At 44.9% G+C, this 21,875-nt stretch overlaps 1 protein-coding gene across 10 annotated transcripts in view; it reads right to left on the minus strand.

The window, feature by feature from the left end:
• Positions 1 to 21,875, minus strand: part of LOC118769850 (nuclear factor 1 B-type) — a 124,637-nt gene that overhangs the window by 87,900 nt on the left and 14,862 nt on the right. For 2 of the 10 annotated variants that reach the window (XM_036517209.1, XM_036517202.1), the window contains exons 1-3: positions 17,030 to 17,404; positions 13,898 to 14,705; positions 9,551 to 10,082 (exon numbers count right to left, since the gene is read on the minus strand). In XM_036517209.1, the coding sequence (XP_036373102.1) occupies positions 9,551 to 10,082; positions 13,898 to 13,927 (562 nt within the window). In that variant the 5' untranslated portion in view covers positions 13,928 to 14,705; positions 17,030 to 17,404. Of the gene's footprint in view, positions 1 to 9,550; positions 10,083 to 10,404; positions 10,599 to 13,897; positions 14,706 to 15,979; positions 16,086 to 17,029; positions 17,407 to 21,875 lie in introns of those variants that run through there. The other 8 variants (XM_036517199.1, XM_036517200.1, XM_036517204.1 and 5 more) reach the window with 7 other exon arrangements.

Raw genomic sequence — 21,875 nt, forward strand, 5'->3', positions numbered from 1 at the left:
AAGGAAGGGAAGGTGATTTTTGGACGTTGCAGAGAAGTTCCCAAAGTAGGTATGGGGGAAGGGGGTCTGCTGCACAGCAAAGGTGGATGCTCTGCTCAGGGTCACCTGAGGTTATTAGCACCTCTGTAATCAGCCTTTCCCCAAAATGCTGATCACCATTAATAACTCACTCGACTGAGCAACTGCAAACACAACTCATCTAAAAGTGAGGAGAGACCCTTATACTTGCGAGCAGCAGGAAATACACCTCGCAATTAATTCCCACGATTTACAGGTCTACAGAGGCTAATATATGCAGCGTTCTACTCGCGGTGTCAAGCGTCGGATGCTGCAAAAAAGACCAACGAGAGAAAGAAGACAAAGACAGGCGGGCACAGCAGACAGCCTCTAAAAGTTCTGCGGCCTCCGCTCCGCTCCAAGGCCCGTTTCCGAGTTGCCATGGAGACCAACACACGGACGGACAAACAGCACAGCGCCCCTGAGGGGGTTCGCTTTCGCTAAGAAGGGGCGGGTCAGCCCCCCCCCCCCCCCCCCCCCCCCCCACCCACCCCCGGCGCTGACAGCAGAGCTAGCAGATGGAGAAAACTTCCTCAGAGCAATGCGAGGCGTAATACGACACTGCAGAATGTAAAGTCCAGTGGGGGTGGGGGCTGGGGGGGTGTTTCCGTGGGGATGGGGTCAGGCCGGAGAAATCACAAAAGGAGAGAAAGAGGCGCCGCGTAGCCGTGAACGGTCAGAAACCCCGGTGGGGGGGAAGCGTTCGATAGGTTATGACTTTCCGCTCAGTGGCATCGAACAGCACGCTAATCACTCCAGGCCACTACCTTAAATGTCATCCACACAGCGATGAGTGCCAGGACTCCTTCATGTGAAAAACCCGCCGAGGTTAACTGCGCCATCCCCATCTCTGTGTGGGAACGGAGCACTTTCACTGGATTCAATACGGCCCGGGAAGGAATCCATCCCACCTCAAAACAGCCTGCACTTAACCGGTCAGATTTACTGTCGCAAGCTTCTCTGTGGTTCCATTACAAGCCGTTATAAACAGAGTTTAACTTTCATTAGACGGAGCAATAAAAGCAAGCCTACAGAGAGCTGGCGGAGACAGTATCGCTATTGTGCGAGGAGATACCTTTGGAGGAGTCCAAGATGAGCTCGTTTAAATATCTCCTTGGGTAATATAACGTTTCTCCCGACAGGGAGAATGCCGCAGGGAGACGCTTTCCCAGTGAGTGTGCTTTGGTTTGAATGCTGAACCTCAACAGCGCGAGCAACCCTGGGGTAATGCTCACAGACACCCCGGGCAACAGCACGGCAAACCTCAGGGTCTATACTCTCCTCTCTGTGTCTCACTGTCTGTCTGCCTGTCTGCTTGTCTGTCTGATATTCAGACACCCTCCGCCTCTTTCACTCTCCGCCTGTCAGTGTGTCAGTGTCTCTCTCTCTCCGTCTACGTGTGCCTGCCTCTCCATCTGTCTCTGTGTGTCATCACCTGCATTATGTCTATACAGGATTTCTGTAAGCTTTTAGCTTTTCCTGGCAACTAAATGCTAGGCAGAAAACCTCCCCCTTAAATGACTGCGCTGGCTTTGCAGAACAATCTGTTTTAATGGCAACCATCATCATTTGTTTATCCAAGACTTTTTTTAGTGTAATCCACACTGAGACCATTATTTGGGAAGCACTGCATTATGGGAAAGGTATCTTGCTTAGGTCAATCGGTCACCAACGGTGACACAAACTTGCCACGTGGTCAAGGTGAACCCCAGCGAGGCTGCGTGGCATTGTTTTGAGGACCGGCGCAAGCCTGCAGGTAGGCAACCCTCAGGTAAAGCTGCTGCGTTCCAGCGGGCGGGAGCCGAGGCTAATTACCTAAGTGGACGGTGACATTCTCCGTTTCCGGAGAGCGCGGCGCAGGGGGAAACACGACCCGGCCCGGCGGCACCAGACCGCGGCTCCATTTGATTACATTAAGTGTTCCGAGAGGTAACGCGAAACCCGCTCGGGCTATTACCTTGCACTTTTTTTACACTCTGCTGAATGCATTCAAAAATGCGCACAAATCCGAGCTGTCCGCGGCCTGGCATCGCACACAATGCGTGCCTTTATCGGGAGGCATACCACAGCGGGGCACTCCGATGCTCCTCTCGATCTGGCAGGGCGGGGTCCGGGGCGGGAGGGTCTTTTGCGTCGCAATCCTCGTGTCATTCCCACAGTTCCGAGAAACAGCCACACTTGCTTTGGCCCGTTCCGTATAACACGACTACACTCAAATGCTCCAAAAGAATAAAGGAAATAAAAAATTTGCCTTTCCCAAGCCGAGACCCAGACATGCTCTTTTTAAAAGCAGAGGGCAGAAAAATTCTCGTTTTTCAGCCTAGAGAGGAGCAGGGGGTGTTGATAACAGCCCGACTGAGCCACGCTGCCGATGCGGGGGGGGGGTGCTTTAGCACACGCGAAGGCAGGAAACAGGAACGGAGTTGAAAAGGAGACGCTGACCATCCCCGCACCGCGGACAGTGTTTTTTGGCAAACTCCCCCCCGTTCCTCTCGTCTCACGGAAGTCTCTCCAAACGGCCGCCAGGTGCCTCTGAGCGAGTCCATAAAATAAACAGTCAGGCAAAACAACACACCGATGGCCGATCAGCTGCCTTCACCGCAGCAGAGCTATCAGCTGAGTTTCCACCCTCACCCTACTGAAAACATACCAAAAACGTGCACACTTCTCCAGGGGGTGGAAAACAGAACAATGGAACAGCCAATCGATTCTGTTCTTTCCTTTTTCATCTGGTTTGTGAACCCGTGCTTTATGTCTGGGGCACCGCAGCAGCAATTATAAATGTACCCAATTAACACAGCCATTGAGCCTTAAAGGCCGGGACCACTGGAGGGGTTCTTGGAAATATTTTGGAGTCTTGGAGAAGGGGGGGGGGGGGGGGGGGGATTGCAAGCGCACATCTGTAGGTGGGAGTCTGCCCAGCCCCAGGGAGGCGTGCTAATTTGGCCCCATCACTGTCAGAGCAGGAAAAGAAAGTAATGACTTCGATCACACCATAGCAAACACGAGCTGTGCTCGCTCCCTGAGGTAGCTGGTGGCGGCAACCCCAACCCCGCCTACGCCCCCCCCCCCCCCCTCCCCCAAATGCCAGACTGGCCACCACAGAGGAATGGGCGGTAACTGCAACAATGGGCCACAAGCGAAAGGTCAAGTGGCTGCCGGTTGCCCCTGTGACCCCAACGGCTGGGGGGGTCAGACAGCCCGCCTTAGGGAGCACACTGGGGTCACGACCCCTCATCCTCCACCCCCAAAAGAAAAGCAGACCCCCCCTCCCCCCAAATCAACACCCCGCCCCCAAACACGCTGGGGGCCTGCCATCAATTTGTTTTCACAGATCCGTTTTGGTCAATTAAACTTCACACGACACACACACCGCATCGCTTCGCAGAGGTCTCCGACGCGGGGGCCAGGGGGCTCAGCCTGGCCTCGTAAAACTCGGCCCTTAACAGGGCAGAACAAATTAGGGCTAATCCAACCGAGACCGGGAGATGTCAGGCCCGTAAAATGCCATTCCCCGGCACCAGAATCCTGAAATAAAAGGAGCGGAAAAGAGGTGAACGACCAAGAACCCGCCACAGCCGTCGGTTTCCTCAACCTGATTGGGAATGACTATATTTTAAGGCCAGGAACAGTCTGTCCTCAAGTCTACAGCCTGGGCTATATAACAGAACCTAAGCACATAGCAAAATAAACCAAAGTCAATAAATAGACCAAATTTTTACAGGAAAAAGAAAAAAAAACTAGGCTGGAGGGTGAAGAGAGTAAAACATGCCGGTAAGACATTTTTCTCTCAAATCCATCGCTTACAGAAACATATTTCACTTCTTATACCATTTTTCTCTGATGGATGTAATGTGGGCCAGACGTTTGAAACAAACAAGCCACTAGACGTTTCATGAATGTTTATGAAATGCGTAAATGGACACTGAATTAATAGGAACATAAGAGAAATTTCTTGCTTATTTGAACAATAAAGTTATGGGTCTCAATTCAGAAGCCAAGCTCCACTAATGGACAAGCGTATATATGCCAGATCCCAATCTGTGACAGAGCAAAATAAACAGGCGAAAAATGTACTCAGAAAATGGGCATCACAGTACTAGAAACAAAAGAACTGCTTTCTGTTTGCATGGATATTTCTGCTTTATCTTACTCAAGTATACATACGTACATGTGTATATCAACATGCTTTCTAATACCAAAATGTTCACCTAAACTACATTACATTACATTTATTTATTTAGCCAATTTAGTCATTTATCCAAAGCAACGTACAAAAGTGCGTTAGATATTATTGTAGGAGCAAAAAAGGCACACAGCTAATTAAGATGTAGCCATTTTACAATGATGTTAAGTGCTGTGTCAATCTGTGCTTGAACCATTACCAAAAGTTACTGTCCGCATTGTACAGTTCACAATCTAACTGCTGAACTCCGTTTAGGACCTCATCCTAAACATGGCTTAAATTTGATTCAAACACTGTGATCTAACTTGGACATTCTGAACTCGAACAACTTATCCAAAAATGAACACTGAAAAACAGATCATCTTCATGCCATCTGTCTTTGGTTCATCAAAAATGTCTCTTCACTAAAACAAAGAACTGAAAAGGCTCATACTGGCTGCGACTGTTCTGCTGGCCTTTTTGCCCTCTGGTGCCTCTAGCGGTAAAACAATGTAGCTGCGGTAGTCAGGCAATCACTCAGTAAATCCCAGTGAGCAAGTCAGTCAGTGAGACAATGAGTGAGTGACTCGGTCAGAGTGAATGTGTGAGAGAGTCTGAAAGTGAGTGAGTCAGTGAGCAGGTCGGTGACAGTTGGACTGAGTCAATCAGTCAGAGTCTGAAAGAGTATGAGTCAGCAAATGAGGGACACCACCAGAATCCACAGTTGTTTCTTGCAGTCACAGCTAACCTTATATAGCACACAATTATTAATTTTTCAGGTTATTTTATTTTACCTGAAGCAGTCTTCCCACAAAGAAAACTGAGTACATGGAACTATTCCTCAGCTACAGAAAAATTGCGTTAAAGACACTTGTTCTCAGAAGTATTCCCAAAGACACACAGCTTAAGAGTTCATGAAATAATATCCAAGTAACCTATATGGCTTCCTACAGGTCCAAACTCAACTTTTACAGGAAATACAGCGAAACTATTTGAGACGTGTGTAGGAACTACAAGACTTTTCCTATTAATACTAACAGAAACAGGGGGAAGCTTCTTCAGTAATTCCTATGAAAATTTGCACAACTACAGATGTTTCTGATTATAATCAAATATAGCTCTGAAGGTTCCGGCCAGCAGCCAGTTGGGGACATCTGGGGCAGTCAGTCGACTCAGAAAGAACATCAGCCAGGACAGCCTACGAAAGAGGACGCGGAGCAGCTCTGCGCGACTGGGTTCAATCGCCACAGAGGCGGGTGTGGAAATCGTGTTCCGGGGCTTTCCGGGGGACAAACGAGAGCTTTTTTCATTGTGTCAAAAAGTCGAGGAAATACACGGTGACCGGACGCGGCAAATCAGTGCCTGTGATTTTCGCCACGGCCAATCAGTCCCAGGCAGCAGGCCGCCCAGCTCCAGCCAGCGGGCGCGGACCCTTGGTAACTGCCGCCGAAAAAGGGGAGTAGAGAGGGACCAACTCGCATTCGGGTTCTGGCACGGTCTGCCAGACAGAGCCGGCGCTCACAATAGCTGGCTGCCAGCAGCGCTTTCTAAATCTCGGCGTAGCTGCTGGGAATGGCAACCTCCCACGCCTCCCCCTCACCCCTCCCCTAGCCACCCACACCCCCCCCCTGCCCCCAGCGGGCATTCATCTAGACAGGATCATAGGTGCCATGGCAGAGTCTGCCCTGCCCCCTGCCAAGCACCCTTCCCCCCCTTTGCCCCCAGTAACAGGCGGGCACACTGGTTACCCCCCCCCCACACACACACACACAACCCCATTAGATCAGCACTGGGCTGGCCTCTTTTAGGAATGGGAAACGCTTTTTTTTTTTTTTAGACACAGTGCAAAATGTCACATTTTCCATCACCGACGGGTTCCCGAATCGAAACGGGATTAACAGGGCGACCGGGTGCTTTTTTATTGTGTCCCGAGCCCCAGCGAACGCCTCACTCGACCTCTCTGCGAGTGTGGAAAAAGCGCGTAGCCAAACCAAGCGCTATGAAAAGCCCCATATAGATCATTACGTGTGATGAGGTCAATTTACAAGGGGCAGCAGAGCCGAGGCAGAGTTACAGAAAAGCACTCGCACAATCACACTTTCACAGGGGGCAGGGGGCTTCCACAGCGGTAACACGCGAATGACCTCAGCGCTGGGTGCCAACAGTTACATGTTAAAAAAGAAGATGCTTTGGTGGTACATTTTAAGCAAAAAAAAAAAAAAAAGAAAAGTGGACGTTAAAATCCAGTAAATCCATGAGAGAGATTCGCTTTAAAACGATTCCGAAAGTAATCCGCCGCAGGAAAAAAACCGCACTTTCGCAAATCGGCGTGGATTGGCCATTTTGGGGCGTCTTGCTTTTTTTTTTTTTCCCCCTTTTCTTTTCGTGCGATCGCGGTAGAACAAAGCGCTCGGCGGCAGCTACCGTTCTGCGACTGTCAAAAACTTTGCCCGCTGCATTGCGGATGCCAACCAACGAATCAAAGGCGCCCTGCGAGCAAACAAAGAGGGTTTGATGCCAACCTCAGTACCACTAACAACCATTACTGGCACCAAGCGGCTTCCCTGCCTCTCTCCTGGCGCAGCACAAACAAAATGGCGTCACTCCGCCATCGCACACAATATGGCTGCATTGTCCCGAGATGGGCACCGCAGCCTGAATGCAAAACGCCTCTTTCTTCTGCCCCCAAACCCCCCCCCCCTCCTTTTTGCTTGTTGGTTTGCTTGTTTGGTCCCCCATCTCGCAGGGCAGAGACCTTCCCGGTGGCGGAATGAGAGAGGCTAAAGCGATGCCAAGCCAAATGCCCACCGATACCGCAGTTGTTTGTTGTAGCGGTTTTGAAACAGCCCGCAGTCCGGCGACCGCGATCGTTTCGTCTCGGGGTGGCACACGAGAATTTTTTTTTTTTTTTTTTTAAAGAGTAGGATGTATCGCTGGTGTGATAACCGGCCACCCAAACGGGAGGATGAGCAGAAACTTACGATTCGAAATCGGACAAGAAAGACGGGAGGCGGTGTCACGCCCCAGAGTTTTCGTACGTGAAGTCCTCTATTGTGTGTCGTCTCTGGGACTGGACCATGCCCGTTCTGGGTCACACACAGCAGACCACTTATAATCCTCTCGGCACAATACTAAAGTATTTTTCTTTAATAATCATGACAAAAATCTGAACTACTACTGAGGAAAAAAAATAAGCTTGGGGGTGGCATTACGAAAAAGGAAACCTTGCTTCATCCCCTGTTGCGCATTTTTCGTCGGTGCCAAAAATGACCCGAATGCGGCGACGTTTTTCGAGGCGGGAGAAGGTCAAGAAGTTCCAGCTAAGAAACCGAAAGGTGGAATAACACCAACGAGAATTTGGATCCGCGGCGCGGATGCCGGGGAACGAACCGCCGGCACCCTGCGACCGAACAAAGGGGGTCTGATGTCAAACTTGGTGCCAGTGGCAACCATTATCACCACGCCGTGCCTCCTATTTCCCCTGGCACAGGGCAAACACAAAATGGACGTCTGTAAACCCGCACCTTCTTTCTCCTTCCGCCTCTCTCTCACTCTGCCAGGGTTTCCCTTACAAATAAGAAACAGCACGCCACGTACACTGCATACAACAAAGATGGAGAATATTTTAACAGGGATGGAGAGTTCTCTTGAAACCCCTAAATAAAATCTATTGTTATACAGTGTGGAGAACAATGAAGGCCACACGACCAAAGAAAAAACTCTGTTTCAATTTTTCTGCGTATTGAATTATCTGCAGTGTGCATCCAGAAAAATAATTGTGTGATTCTTTATCCAAACCAGATAACTGCTTTGAATTAAGCACTTAATTCAGAGTTAATAAGAATAATAAAATAAACTCAGAATCAAACGTCTTTTCAAGGCTAAAACTGTGCCATCCATTGAATAAGAATTAAATTGGCTACCATTGTATTTGGTCTCGCGCAATGAGTCCCTTTCTATTCTCTTTTTTTTCCACTGGCTCTTAGGACATTTATCAGTCCTTATATAGCAAAGTCTTGCTTTCTGCCCTCTTACAAACAAAAGGCTGTTTTAAAAGCAATATTTTTAAATAAAATAAATAATCATAATTTAATCCATACTCCATAATCCAATCATATCATAATGTTGGCTATAATAATCAATGTTTCACGATCTCATGTCTTAATTTAAATTGATCAATAACCTTACCTTCCATTTATTTTCCACTTCAAAGTTTCAGCATCACAACATAGTATTTTTAACAAACTGTGACAATATTTAGATGGTTGGTATTTTTAGAGTAGAGGCCTCTATTCTGTGTACTATGTAAGACAGCACAAGCCTCAGCAGTCATGGATGGGACTCCATATCGGCCACTTACAGCATTCAGAGCTGGCAAACGAAATTCCTGTCTCCTCTGCAAAGTCAGTTACAGCAGTTTGGCTTGACTGCAGCTCAAAAAACCTCAGCTTCACATAATGTCCAATTACACATCTCTTCAGTAAACACTGGCTAAAAATAAAAAAGAGCTCACCCCTCAATGGGCCCAAATTATACACATCATAAACAAATTTTGTATATATCTATATATATATATATATATATATATATATATATATATATATATATATATATATATATATAATGAAAACAGAGCCTTTATCGGAAGCAGGTTTTGCTTCATTGCTTTTTATAAGTGCTCACCTCCAGGATACTGTTCTCCCTTATGTCCTGAGCCATTGTGTTTTCAACTGAAATACCACCTCAAACATATTCAAGACTTATCCACAGACAGGCTTTTTCAATAATTTTCTGAGGAGAGGTTTTGAATATCCAAAAACCACCATTAGTACTTGGTTGCTCTTGCAAACGAAACATCGAAATATTTTTTTTACAACAAGCACAAATCAATATTCTGGGACACTTTATTTGCATGTGCATTTTTACGCAACAGTTTTTTAAATGAGACGTGATTTATATAATCTGTCAAATGCGACGCTCAAACCACTCGCAAGCGCAAATTTAAATTCAAAGGCTCTGCCAATTTTTATACTTTATCGCTGCGGCGGTAAAAAGCGGGGAACCAAAACATCCCTAATCGGGAGCACCTCCGCTCGGATCCTTAAAACGCGACGGCACGGACCTTTTGACCGCGCCCCGCGGTCGGAGATACCGGGCTCCTATCGGGAGGAGAGGGAAAGGCGCAGAGCCGAAAAGCAGAGTGCCAACATCGTGACCGCTCGGCCGCTGAAAGCCCCCGCCCCCCCCCCCCCCCCCTCCATACCCCCTTCCCCCCCACCTCCACCTCCATCCGCCCACCAACCCACCCACACTCATCCACCCACCTACCTTGGTCCTGGACATAGTACGCTAGAAACAAGTCCAACTCCTTGACCGACACCGTTATGTGGTGCGGCTGGACGCAAAGTGTCGGGTTGGTGCAGTGCGGGGACTTGACGAGCCGCTCGCCGTCCGTACTTTCCAAAGGGATGCCTTTGAACAGGATGACCATCACCAGGTCCAGGCGCCACACCTTGTCGGCCTGCCTCAGGCAGTCGATGCGGCGCATCTTGCCCTTCTGGTCGGGGTTGGAGAGCACGCAGCACGCGTGCTTCTTGCCCGTGACGCTGAGCACGAAGTCCTCGCGGTACTCCTGCCGGATGTCTTTGCGGAGCTTGGCCAGCAGCCGGGACGCCCACTTCTGCTTGATCTCGGGCTTCTCGCTCAGCAGCTCGTCCTTGACCGCCCGCTCCTCGTCCTTGGACATCCGCTTCTCGTGCTTCTTGAAGTACTTGCGCTTCCGCGCCTGCAGGTTGAACCAGGTGTAGGCGATGGCGCGGACGTGCGGGAGGAGCGCCTCGATGAACGGGTGGAACTCGTCCTGCGAGCGGGACAGACGGAGAGACGGGGAGAAAAAGGGGGGAAAAAAGGAGAGAGGAAGAGAGAGAGAGAAAGAAAAGTTAGACAAAGAAAGTGCCCGACGGCAGACGCGACCTTTTTGGCAACGGCGGCTGCCCAATTAACCCATCGCCGCTCCAGCCAAGAGGGATCAGACGGTACTTTTCTCCGCCTGATACGGCGGTCAACAATCCTGAAACAAAGCGCAGCGGCAGCGGTACGAGTCGTAAAAAACCGCTCAGTAGCAGAGGCCACTTTCGTGACAAACTCTGTTAAATCACGGCGGTAGTTAAACGGTTACGTACTGTAAACAACACACAGTAACGGGAATGTGCCATTTCTATTCAGCTAGCCCTGCGAAGCCTTCTTCGGTAAATGTATCAGCCGGACAGCGGACGTCAAAGAGGCCGGCCCCGCCACGGAAAGCCTCGTGTCGTTACAGCGTCTCGGAGACGGGCGGGCGCTATCGCGAGGCGGCGGCAGCGGCGAAGCGCGCAGTCGGCGGAAGCCAAAGCGTATTTCCTCTGCCCCAGCCGCACAAGGCTGGGGGGGGGGGCGTACACATTCACGCGCTGTTCCCCCACTCTCCCAGCATGCTTTGCGGGAGAGCCCGCCGCTGGGGGGCCAAATGGGGCATGCGCCCCCCTCACACCTTGTCCGTTCTTCTTATCAGCCCGGCCCACATTCCTGCAGGGTGTCAGTGTCTCTCTGTGAGCCGGGGGGGGTGGGGGGCAAGGTCTTGCCAGGGAACATGGTCAAAAAGAACCCCCCCCCCAAAATAAAAACAAATAAATAAATACGTAAATACATAAATAGTGAAAAGTCTCTGCCTGGCAAGCGAAGTGCCACCACTTTAACCACGATGAAAAAGTTAACGGAAGAGGCAGGGGGGTAAAGGGTCACCGTCGCTCAGAGCAAGCGCCCCCATTTTTTTGTTCGTTTTGTTTCGTTTTTGGCATCGGGGTACGGGGTCCCTCGCCCGGGTCGGTTCACTCGCCCACCAATCGCGTGCGCGGGCCAAGTGTTCCTCCCCCCACCCCCCGAACATCCGTCCGTGGATCTGGACTTTGAAAACGGCATTTTGGCACAGACGGCCACATTCCAGGTGCTCCCCCACCGGCACCCCGCGCACCCAGTGGCGAAGGTGCCATTCACGGCGGGCCAGCCCTTGGGTGCCCGCTCCGCCAGGCCGCTTTGCTCATTTCATGCCAGGACGAGGATGTGGTTTCGGTTTTCGTCCACATTTTATTACTACCTTTCCATGACATGCAGCCCTGTGTCTCTGGCATTTTAGTCAGCCAAGTTATACAAGACAGACAACTCTTTAATGCAAGAATGCATTGCTTATTCTGTCTGGCACACCTCCTAGAATTCATCTATTGTGTGTGCGTCATGGTATCATCACTATCAAAAGCGTATACAGTTTTAAAAATATGTATTATCTCATAATTCATACCACATGCACAATTGAACAGATCCATCTTCTCTTCTGCGGGAAACTACAAGCAAACTCAAACACCAATACCGCTCTTCCTACCGGCTCATATTAAATATATGGTTTCAATAAAGTATTACATTTTGGTACAAACGAACGCTTAATAGCAAAGGGTAGCTAAATCAAACGAGTGTCCACGCGTACGATTTCCCCCCATAATCATGAAAGGGAAGAGGGCAGTAAAGCCCAGACCCCCTCGCATCAACCCCCCGAAATGAAAGACAAAAACAATACAAAAAAAAAAAAAACCACCACGATGTATTCATCTGCCTCGCGAGGTGAAATGAACTGTCACAAATGGGCCGTCTTAAATAGGTCACGGCGAGGGTTAAAACGCATTGTGCATTGTTGGGCCAGGAAACGGTGCTTCGGAAACGCACAGGCAGGGATGTGCACCCCACCTCCGCCCCTGTCAGCCAAGTCCAAAAAAAAAAAAAAAGTAAACTAACGCTGAGACACGGAGAGTCCTCCTGGAGGTACTCGCATGGTACCCTCCGAAGCACAAACTACTCACTCGCGATGAAGGCCGCAATTCATGCGAAAACTATCAAAATAATTAAAAACGGTTTCCTTGCTTTTATATCAGTATTGAGGCCAAACTACTTGGAGGCAATAAAGGCCACAATTAGAATGGGACTACTAAAAGTGGTTTACCTTGTGTTGCGTCGTTGAAGCCGTTTTTATATAACAATGGAATCAAAGCCATTGCACGCTTATTGTGCTTCCATTACACAATTAAATACAAAAATATGATACAAAAGTTATATAATTACATAAATACATGTGTTTCTGGCGAAAAATGGCAAATTGTGAATAAGTGTTTTTTGGAAGCAAGAAGCACCTTTTGTTTTAGTATTTTAACATCTCTATACTTATGTTAGACATGTCACACCATAACAGCCATCCTTGATACATCTCATTAAATATTTTTAACAGTAAACATCCTCCCACGTACAGTAAATGAAACCAATCTTGCATCACTACAGAAAACAATATAATATTTTTTCTATATTTTAAACAGGGATCCACAGCAATAGTGTGCCATTTTTTAAAAAATCCTTGTAATCAATTTTAGTTAACAGCTCCATGCTACTCAACGTTACATGACCTCTATATCCCCTTTGAAGGAGTCTGAATTACTACAGCTAGTGACAATAACCTATATACATTGGGCCTCTCGCTCAATAAAGTAAAAATGCATACAAAACACCGAAACACTTCTCTACATAAACTGATGAGACAGTAGGTAAGCAGTGTGTAACCGAAGACCTGTGCCATGAGGGCCACATTTCTTTTAACAAAATAAACCATATCTTCGTCGATCACGTTCCGAGGCCAAACAAAATATAAACAGCGCAACTGTGTCAGCCAAAAAGCTGGAGGACTCCGTCCAACCGCTGAATCCACCTTATCATTGTTTTCATCTTCCTCCTCAATGCGAGTGCCTCCGCTTTAGTATTTAAAATTCCAGTGGTCGCTTTTCATGAAGAGTATTTGGGGTAAAGTGCACATCAGAAGGGCTTCAGGTGCCGGTTATCGTCTTGATGTACCGCAGATCATATTCCCACTTTTCAGACGACGGACCGAATGACTTTTATTGCATTCGACACCCCATAAACTTTATCCAAACAGATCTACCCTAGTAGTAAAAACGGTGTTTTACTCGAAAAAAAATACACGGTTAAGTACTTCGCAGTGTTGCAAGACAGGTGACTGAAATCAAATCCTTAAGTAATTTGCGGAATACAATTTTAAAGAATTTTAATACGCGTGTATTCAAATTACACGGACGTACTCGGACGTATGTAAACATTCGTATTTGTTAAGGTCAGACAATACATGATATAAGTACAGGCACCAGCAAATGCGCCTGAATGCCTCTATATGTGTTTTTCTTAATAAATGATCAATGACATCGATGACCTGGACATGGATTGCTGCTTTTGTGTTAAAAATATTAGAAAACAAAGAGTGTTATATGTTTTGAAAGCTTCAGTAAATTGAATCTCGTGCACATTACAATGAGTTCGTTAATAACGTTGACGAACATGTCTTTGATTTCTTCTCTTCTCTGGGCTTTCCAATACTTACCCAAATGTGCACTTAAGCTAAATAATGAAGTTTAATTTTACAAGGCCTCCAGCATCGCAAGATAAAGACCATCTAATAAGAACTCGTTTGAGCACCATTTCAAGTACAAGTGCGGCGCGATCCGCAATACCTTTACTGTTCAATACGCAGACCCTGTGCATGATAGCGCAACGATAGCTGATTCAAGAACAAAAAGGATAAAGCTATCATACCTGTGTTAGACAAATTGGAGAATACATCATGACCCTGTTCAATAACAAGCTTCACTTAACCACCAAAGTCCTTCTGAATATCAGGTGGAACGGTCTTATCGATTCATGCTTCCCATCCCAATAGTGCAGACATATGAAGAAGTCTCGTAAAAAAAAAAAGGAAGCCCAAGCCGCTGGTTAGTCTAATCCGAGAGTGTGAAACTTTGATTCAAGCTTCGTTTGACTATATCGTTTCAGATTTCACTCTTATTTTTCCTGTCAGGAAAGTTCACTCCGATTGCATCCACAATGACTCGAGAAATCCCGCAGTGAGGCACGGCACAAAAACTCCACCGGAATGTAGGAGAACGTCCTTTTCTTGACGAGAAGAAAAATCGTTCACAAGTGCATTATAAAAGAAGAAGGCGCCAAATTTCTGATCCCGTGTTTACTTTTCAAACTTGATATAATATCGACCGGCAACACCCTCCGGTCTGCACGATCCTAACAAATCAGTCTCAAAGATTTTTTTTTCACTTAATTACACAGTCATTCTCCTCCTCTTCCAGCAAACGCATTCCATTTTTACCAGCCCACTTTCGCTGGTTTTTCAGAAACCACAGCATAAAAAAAATTTCTTTCCCCTTTCTCTCGGAGTTATGATTTTATGAGCAGAGGACTTTGGACCAGCGCCCCGATCCGTATAGAAACGAAATGGAAAATTCCCTCACGGCGTAGAGCTCCGGGGCCTTATTCGAACTTGAACTTGCAGCTCTTCGGTGTATGCAGCTAAAAGCCTCGAGATATCCCGTTACAAAACGCTCCCAGACTGTGAACATATAAAAGAAATCATTTTCAGATATAACTTTGCAGTCGCTGATACAAAACTAGCTAATATTAAAGTATTTGTGTTCTCATTCATTAGCTTGCAAATTAACAGGGTGTTTTACATGGATGGGAAACAACGTATCTACAAACGTTCATCACCCGTAGCACGGGGTTTGACTGTACGGCAACACAATATGGGTGTCTCTGCGCCATCCAGTTTGGGAATGGACAGTGTGAAATGAAGGCAGTTCAGAGTAACATTTAACAAAATAAATGCAATTCTGTCAATTAAATGACTGTTTGTTGAACGTTACAACACACCCATATCTGATCGAAGGAATGTTATTCGGGCACCGTGTGCACGCTGTCAGGGGGAAATAGAACAATGCTGCATTGTATCGCATCTGTCTACTTCGTAGCCAACTTGTAAAGTTTGGGTTTGGCCAATATTAACGTATGGAACAAAGGTCGCTCATGCCAGCTTGCGTATATTCTGACAAATGCCGTTTCAGATGGCGCTTTACTACTGTGTTCAAGCCCCGAATTATGACAGGAGATCAGAACACTGTCAGAATCACGGTTCTGGAAAAACCAAGAGTTGCGCGAATGATATTGTACCATGGGGTCAACATCACGTCTGTCTACAACGTTACATTTACCAAAAGTGCTGGATTTAGACCATTATTGATTATCAGTGGATTATCACCATCACTGTGTCAGTGGACCATTCAGATTGTTATAATCGAAATATAATCTCCAGCAAATATGCTTTCGACAAAGTCTTTTCAACAAAGCAAAACCCCAAGATGCAGTAATGAAAATAAAGCGCAAAACTGAAGAGGGCATACATCTCATATTCTTAGAGACCCTTTGTATAACCAGTTCTTACTTTTGCAATCTCCATAGTTAGGTCAAACCAAAAGTCTGCTCATAAGACTAACTGCAACGTTTGGAAAAACACATATTAGGCTACGCGTAGCTTTGTTACACTCTACAGCTACACAACCTTATCGGCACCTCCTAAATAAAATTATTATCCTCAGCAGAAACATCAACACGTTTTAGTTAAAATGCTGATTAAAAAACCACGGCCTTCACGTGCCTACAAATAAGAGTTCAGCTTCCAAACAATCGCCTAACCAAACGTCATGCTGCAAGCAGTTGCCTTGTACATTGCAAGTCCAAAAATCAGATCACGTCCAGAGCCTACTACATACATACAACATAATGTAGCTAGCTAATCGCTTTTTATACATTCGCAATACGCGCCCTAACCTGTTAAACACAACTTCGACATGAAATACGTTGCAATCTTTAGGCTACTTTTGGTGCCATTAAACTCCTATTTCTTGTCTGTTTTCGGCTTCAAACGCAGTCCTGAAAGGAGACAGGACACGGGAGCGATAAAGAAAATATTAATTCACATCACGCCACATCGGCGTCTTGTGTCAAATTCGGGACTGTCTTCTCCACCCCCTCGACCCAGCGAGTTGCCAAATGTTCACACACTGTGCTCAACCGCAACTTTTATGGAAGACATCGCGAGTGCATTGTAATTGGGTGGCGAGCGGAGAGGAAAAACAGAAAATACATCAAAACATGATGATTTTTGACACACGCTGAAAATCTGAGTAGTCTTAAAATCCGCGTAACACCAGCAGCTGCGAATCATATTTAATGTAGGCTACAAAATGTTGAAAATATATATATCACTTTAAGTCACTATCAAACTATCCACCGAAATAGTGTAGGCTATTTGTTCAGACACCCCATTTTGACGTAAAGAATTGTAAAAATGAAGAAGACTGGTACCTAAGAAAACCCTTTCAAGTCAGAAAAACGTGATTAAAAATCACACTCGGTCCAAATAATTAAATCCATCTACGATGTATTAAACAATGAAAGCTACTGTAGCAAACATTTGCCGCTGCAAATTGAAATCGGCAACGCGATGCAACTTGCCAGCGGATCCATGCGGCATCGCTTCAGAATCTGACTGAAGTTCATTGCCAAAAAAGAAAAAAAAAAAAGTTAAAGCAGGAAATGTGCCAAGTTCAGCACTTTTTGGACGCTAGCTCCACCACCGACTCATGACACATCACCGTGACCCACATAGAACAACTGCCAATACAGAATATAAACAACCGAATATCTGCTGCTGTTTTCTTATACGAGGTATAGCTTCAGCGCGTACTTGTGCCTGTTTCAGTCAACCCCACGCGTGATCAATATCAGGTGAAAAAAAACGTAAATGCAATACAGGAGAGCAGTTGAAAAGCATTTGCTAGCTTATCCTTCCAATATTAGTAAATTGTGTCCACGTACCATTGCACTGTATTGCATGAATTTAAACGGGGATCCTGGAATCTGGGTGAAAGAGATGCCGGTACCTTCACATTTCTGAAGTTCAAATTTGTGCTTTCTCAGTTTTTTTTTTCCTCCTAGAAGTTTTTTTTTTTAAAAAAAACAACACCGGAAGATAAATCTTGGCAGAAAGGCGGCAAAGTCAAAGTGAAGGCAGTGAGCGCTTCGGGATTTTTTTTTTTATCTTCCTTCCTCTTTTAGTTAGAGTTTTGGAAAGGCTTTTGGTTGTCGAGTTGAACGAGATCCAGAAGAGGCAGAGTTTTTTGGCTCTGCAGGTCCTGCGTCTTTTCTTTCTCTGTCTGGCTGTCGTTTAGTGCGGCTCGCAGGAGACACGGGGAGCTGCGCACTTGGACTTGATTCCTCGCCTCTGATTGGTCGAGGCCGCTGCGGCCCTCGGCGCTCCGTGCCTTCAGCCCCTCACTTCCGCTCGGCGGGCACACCGTCCTCATTTGCATATTTGCAGACCCTTAACCTATCATAAGCAAGACTGGCCGGAGTTGAAACGCTCCGCGCCAGACGGGTCAGGACCTGACAGCAATCCTTTTACCCTGGGAATTAGAAATATGCAGCTTAGCAAAAAGGGCGAAATGTTTCAGTCGAAGCGTAATCAATTTTTACCCTATAGCAGGACTATTGTATCTACAGACTGTATCTACGGAATATTCGTCTTCACTGGGTAGTTTATTTACCATACAATTACTCCACCACACCAATTTGAATTTAAACAAATGAGACGGAACGTGCAACTGACAACATGTCAACAAAAGCCCTTTTTATGTTAAGTTTAAACAAATACAAAATATGTAATTTATTGTTTGTTGTCATTAATCCAATACGGATATAGGAAGTGTTTAGGATATAATTTTTTGCTGATGTACAGTTACATATGAGGTCTCTTAATTCATGTTGTGCTCATTTTGAGAATTATGAATATCAGGCCATCAGTCGATCCATTGCCTGATGACGTTATCAATTTTAATTAGCTTTGCGCAAATCCACTATATGACACATTTTGCTTCAGTGTGTCACTTTTTTCCCCTTTATGTTTTTAATGTAGACGTGCAGCCATGGATTGTGTTGTATGAAACAGTGACCCGACAGGCTGCGGGCTGGCACGGCTGCGCGGGTGATACTCAGAGCTGGCGCGGGGAGTCCGCCGCAAGCAGGAGTCCAGCGCCAGGATGGCCGTTCTCACACCCATTGATGCCGACGATGACAGCTGATACAAAACGCCGGTACCTATCCATGCACAAACGTCTTGGTCATTATTATCCTTTTAGCTTTTTTTTATTTTTATAGTGATTTTATGTCTCGCTGACCATGATGTTTTTGTTAAGATATTGTATTAATCAAGCAGTTATGAATATGCTCAGATTGCGCTGTGCTCACACGGGGTGGAGGTGACAGCACTTTTTTTAAAAAATGTGAAGGTATTTGGAACCTAAAACAAGTCCGGCCGCCTTGTCTTGCAGAGGTTTTGTGCCCACTAGTTTGCAAATTAGTAATGCAAGTAGGACCTCTAATGGCTCACACAAATAGATGCCGAATAGGAAAAAAGACGATGATCAATCAAATATTTATTTACAACGGTATGAAAATAATAAGAATAAAATAACATACACAATTAAAATGACAGTTTCTGTGGCCGTTATTTAAAAGGATGTGGCCTATATCAGCCAAGTGCTTTGCCTGCAAGTTAAACTGTATCCTGCGATAACCCACATTTTCTCTCATTAAAATAATCTTAATAACGGCAATCAATTATCATTTACTAATGGAAATAGTGGGGCCGATATCATTAATACAAGTAATATAATTTGGGTCATTTAAGGGGTTTTAACAATGTGTCTGTATTATTACTGGATTAACCCAAATAAGTATCTTAAAAGGCACAAAATGTACAGAAGTGTTCGTATTGACTGTAACTGGCAATTCCGTGAAATTTTGGTTGTCTATTTGTAAAATAAACCTGTATTTGGCCTGTGTTATAATTCTACAACAGATAGCCTGAGCAAAAGATGGTACATAGAGGCCTCTTTCAGTGGTAATTGGGCTGTTGTGTTTATTCAGACCGCAAATGTAACTGTGTGATCTTTGTTTTAGGTATTTAAAGTGCGCAGATTTAAAATGGAAGTTCTACGAATCCTAAACCAAGAGCTAGCCTAACATTTTCTAGCGGACCTTGAACATAGTAACATTTTAAACAGTTATATATTAAGTGCGTTGGTTACCGTGTATATTTATTTACTATCATCCAAGATACTTAGTGCACCGCAGTTTCTAACAGTGATTTCCTGCCATACATTGACAAAATATGGGCTCCACAAAGTGTGTGTGTTTTACTAATATGATATTAAATCGCCTTAAACCACAAACATTGTGTGTCCAGTAATTGCTACCTATTTGCTCTCACCTTGGAACACCTTAGAATATGTTGTCGATATGCAGTTTTATTTTTGCAGTGTTCTAATACAGCCGGATTGGGGTAGCTGCTTGGAGATTACTATTAATGCTTATAACGTTTAAAAAAATTATGGACAAGAAGTAATAAATTGCTCCCATGAACAGACTGAATTAACTGTACATCGACTGGGGTTTAGTGGTGGGGGTCTGGAAATTTTGCGAGCTTTCACTTGCACTGTGGCACAGCGCGTCCAACCGTGGAACAAAAACAGGCTAAACTTATGCAAGCTGGAACGGCCAAGTTAGTTGTTGCAGGAGACCGACAGCGGAGAAGCGAAAAAGAAACTTTGGATGGCTCTCATAGTTTAAGACACAAAATAGACAGTTTCGCGGGATGCCACCTCAGGTAGGCAATGCGACTGTAATCGCGGTGTTTATTAAGATGCCTGTTCGATGTTAATCAGTTTGCAGCGTGTTATTTCGGTGCCAGAAGTTCCATCTTCCGCCCTCTCTCTCCCGTTTCTCTCAGGAAACCTTGCCTGCGATTTTCTCGCCTGCAAATATTCTCTCTAATGCCGTACGTGATCGTGAAGGTTTTTTTTTTGTGTAGTTTTTCACGTTTCCGGTGTTATTTGGCAACTATATTCTTTAATTTTATCCAATTGGTGCGATTTTCTTATTTGGCTGCCTTTCATGTGGGAAAGCTCGAAGTTAGATTCAGGTGGAACATTTTACGTGAAGCGCCGAGAATTCGACTCAGTTAATTCGTGTGTGCAGATATTGAAAGCATACGTCACATAAAAATATAAATTTGTCGAACTAGTTTAAGTCATAAACTAATTTTAGACTATACCCGTATCAGATGCTCGATGGATTTTGACGCGCGAGGAGGTATATTCCATCCCCTTTAATTGCTTAAGTTCTATTATCTCTCTTTAACCTTATGGCTGTTTATAAATCAATCATTCTGACACAGTGAAATCTTGTCAATTTAAAGCGATCTCTTAGAAAGGATTGAGAAAGATATTATTTGGCGGCAGACTTTTAAAAATGTTCTGCTGAACGAATTTTCTTGCCTTTGGGCTCCTACTTCTGCGCTGTATAGCACAAGCTTTCATGCGCAGTTTCTGCGAGCCACGTATTTGTAATGTGAATGGCTGGTCACTAAAATGGTAGGCTATACTGGGTAACTTATGGTCGCCGGCATTTTTGATTTATTTTCACCAGTTATTTGTATCGAGGCGTACATGCAGAAATAATGACAACTCCTATATTGGCGTTTGGTATACAATGGGTCGCATCACAGATTAAAAACTTTGGATCATAAGAAAAATTTGATTATAAAATAAAAGAGTCGGTGCAGCAGAGAATAACAATTAAAATGTGTTATCAACTCTCTTGAACTGTATATTGTGTAAATTATGGAAATCATTCGCGTGCACTGATGTGAGATGTACCTGTATGAGAGACATTAGGTTTAACATTCATCTTATGTTTAAGTTAGCTGATCCAAATCAATCTAATTTTGTTTAGAATATTCTGTTTTAACTGGGAGAAGTACAAATCCATTGATATTAGCTGAAAGAATAGAAAATCATATGTAACACCTGACACTTTTTCTGGATAAACCTAATTTTGTTCTGGATAAAGAATTTAGAATTAATGAAGGGGGCTTAGAGAACACAAAGAACCATTTTATTTCTTTTAAAGAGGAAAAATTGACACTCTAAACCACAAAAAGAAGTTGTCTAAATAATATAGTCAAGCATATGTAAGCAGAGAGAGAAGCCTTCATTTATAAGAGAGCTGCCATGCGTGTGTAAATGCATGGTCACTTTGGTGTGTAAGTTAATTCAGCTGTACAGCAAACTCACATTATCAATTCATACTCTATGCTCTTTGAATTCAATGGATTCTTTCGATCCATTAGTGCCCTATATATCTAGATACTGTACAGGCTACATTTTTATTAGTTTTGATTGTATTATTCTATTTCTGAAGCATGCAGGGTTTTTTTTTTATTTGTCATGCCAAATTTTAGGTCACCATCTCCGTATTGAAAATACAGTGTTGTATCTTAAAACAATAACTAACTATAACTATAACTAAACTAATTTTTAAAATAATCAACACCACTAATACACATGAAGGAGTGTCTATAATAATCTGAGATTATCATTTGTAGAGATAGGATATGGTGGCCACAGAGCTGCAGGTGTAGCATAGATACTGGCAGGTTTTGATTCTCTCTGCTGTTGTATGTTTGAGCACAGTAATTTACCTGAAATTTAGTAAAATATCTGTGCAGCATGAATGGATTACTTTCATATTACGAATATGAACTACTGTGGACAAGGGTGTCTGCTACAGTATGAAAATAAAGTGTAAAAAAAGAAAAGGAATC

This window comes from Megalops cyprinoides, chromosome 22, assembly GCF_013368585.1.
Source record: "Megalops cyprinoides isolate fMegCyp1 chromosome 22, fMegCyp1.pri, whole genome shotgun sequence".
In the NCBI taxonomy this organism is placed as follows: Eukaryota; Metazoa; Chordata; class Actinopteri; order Elopiformes; family Megalopidae; genus Megalops; species Megalops cyprinoides.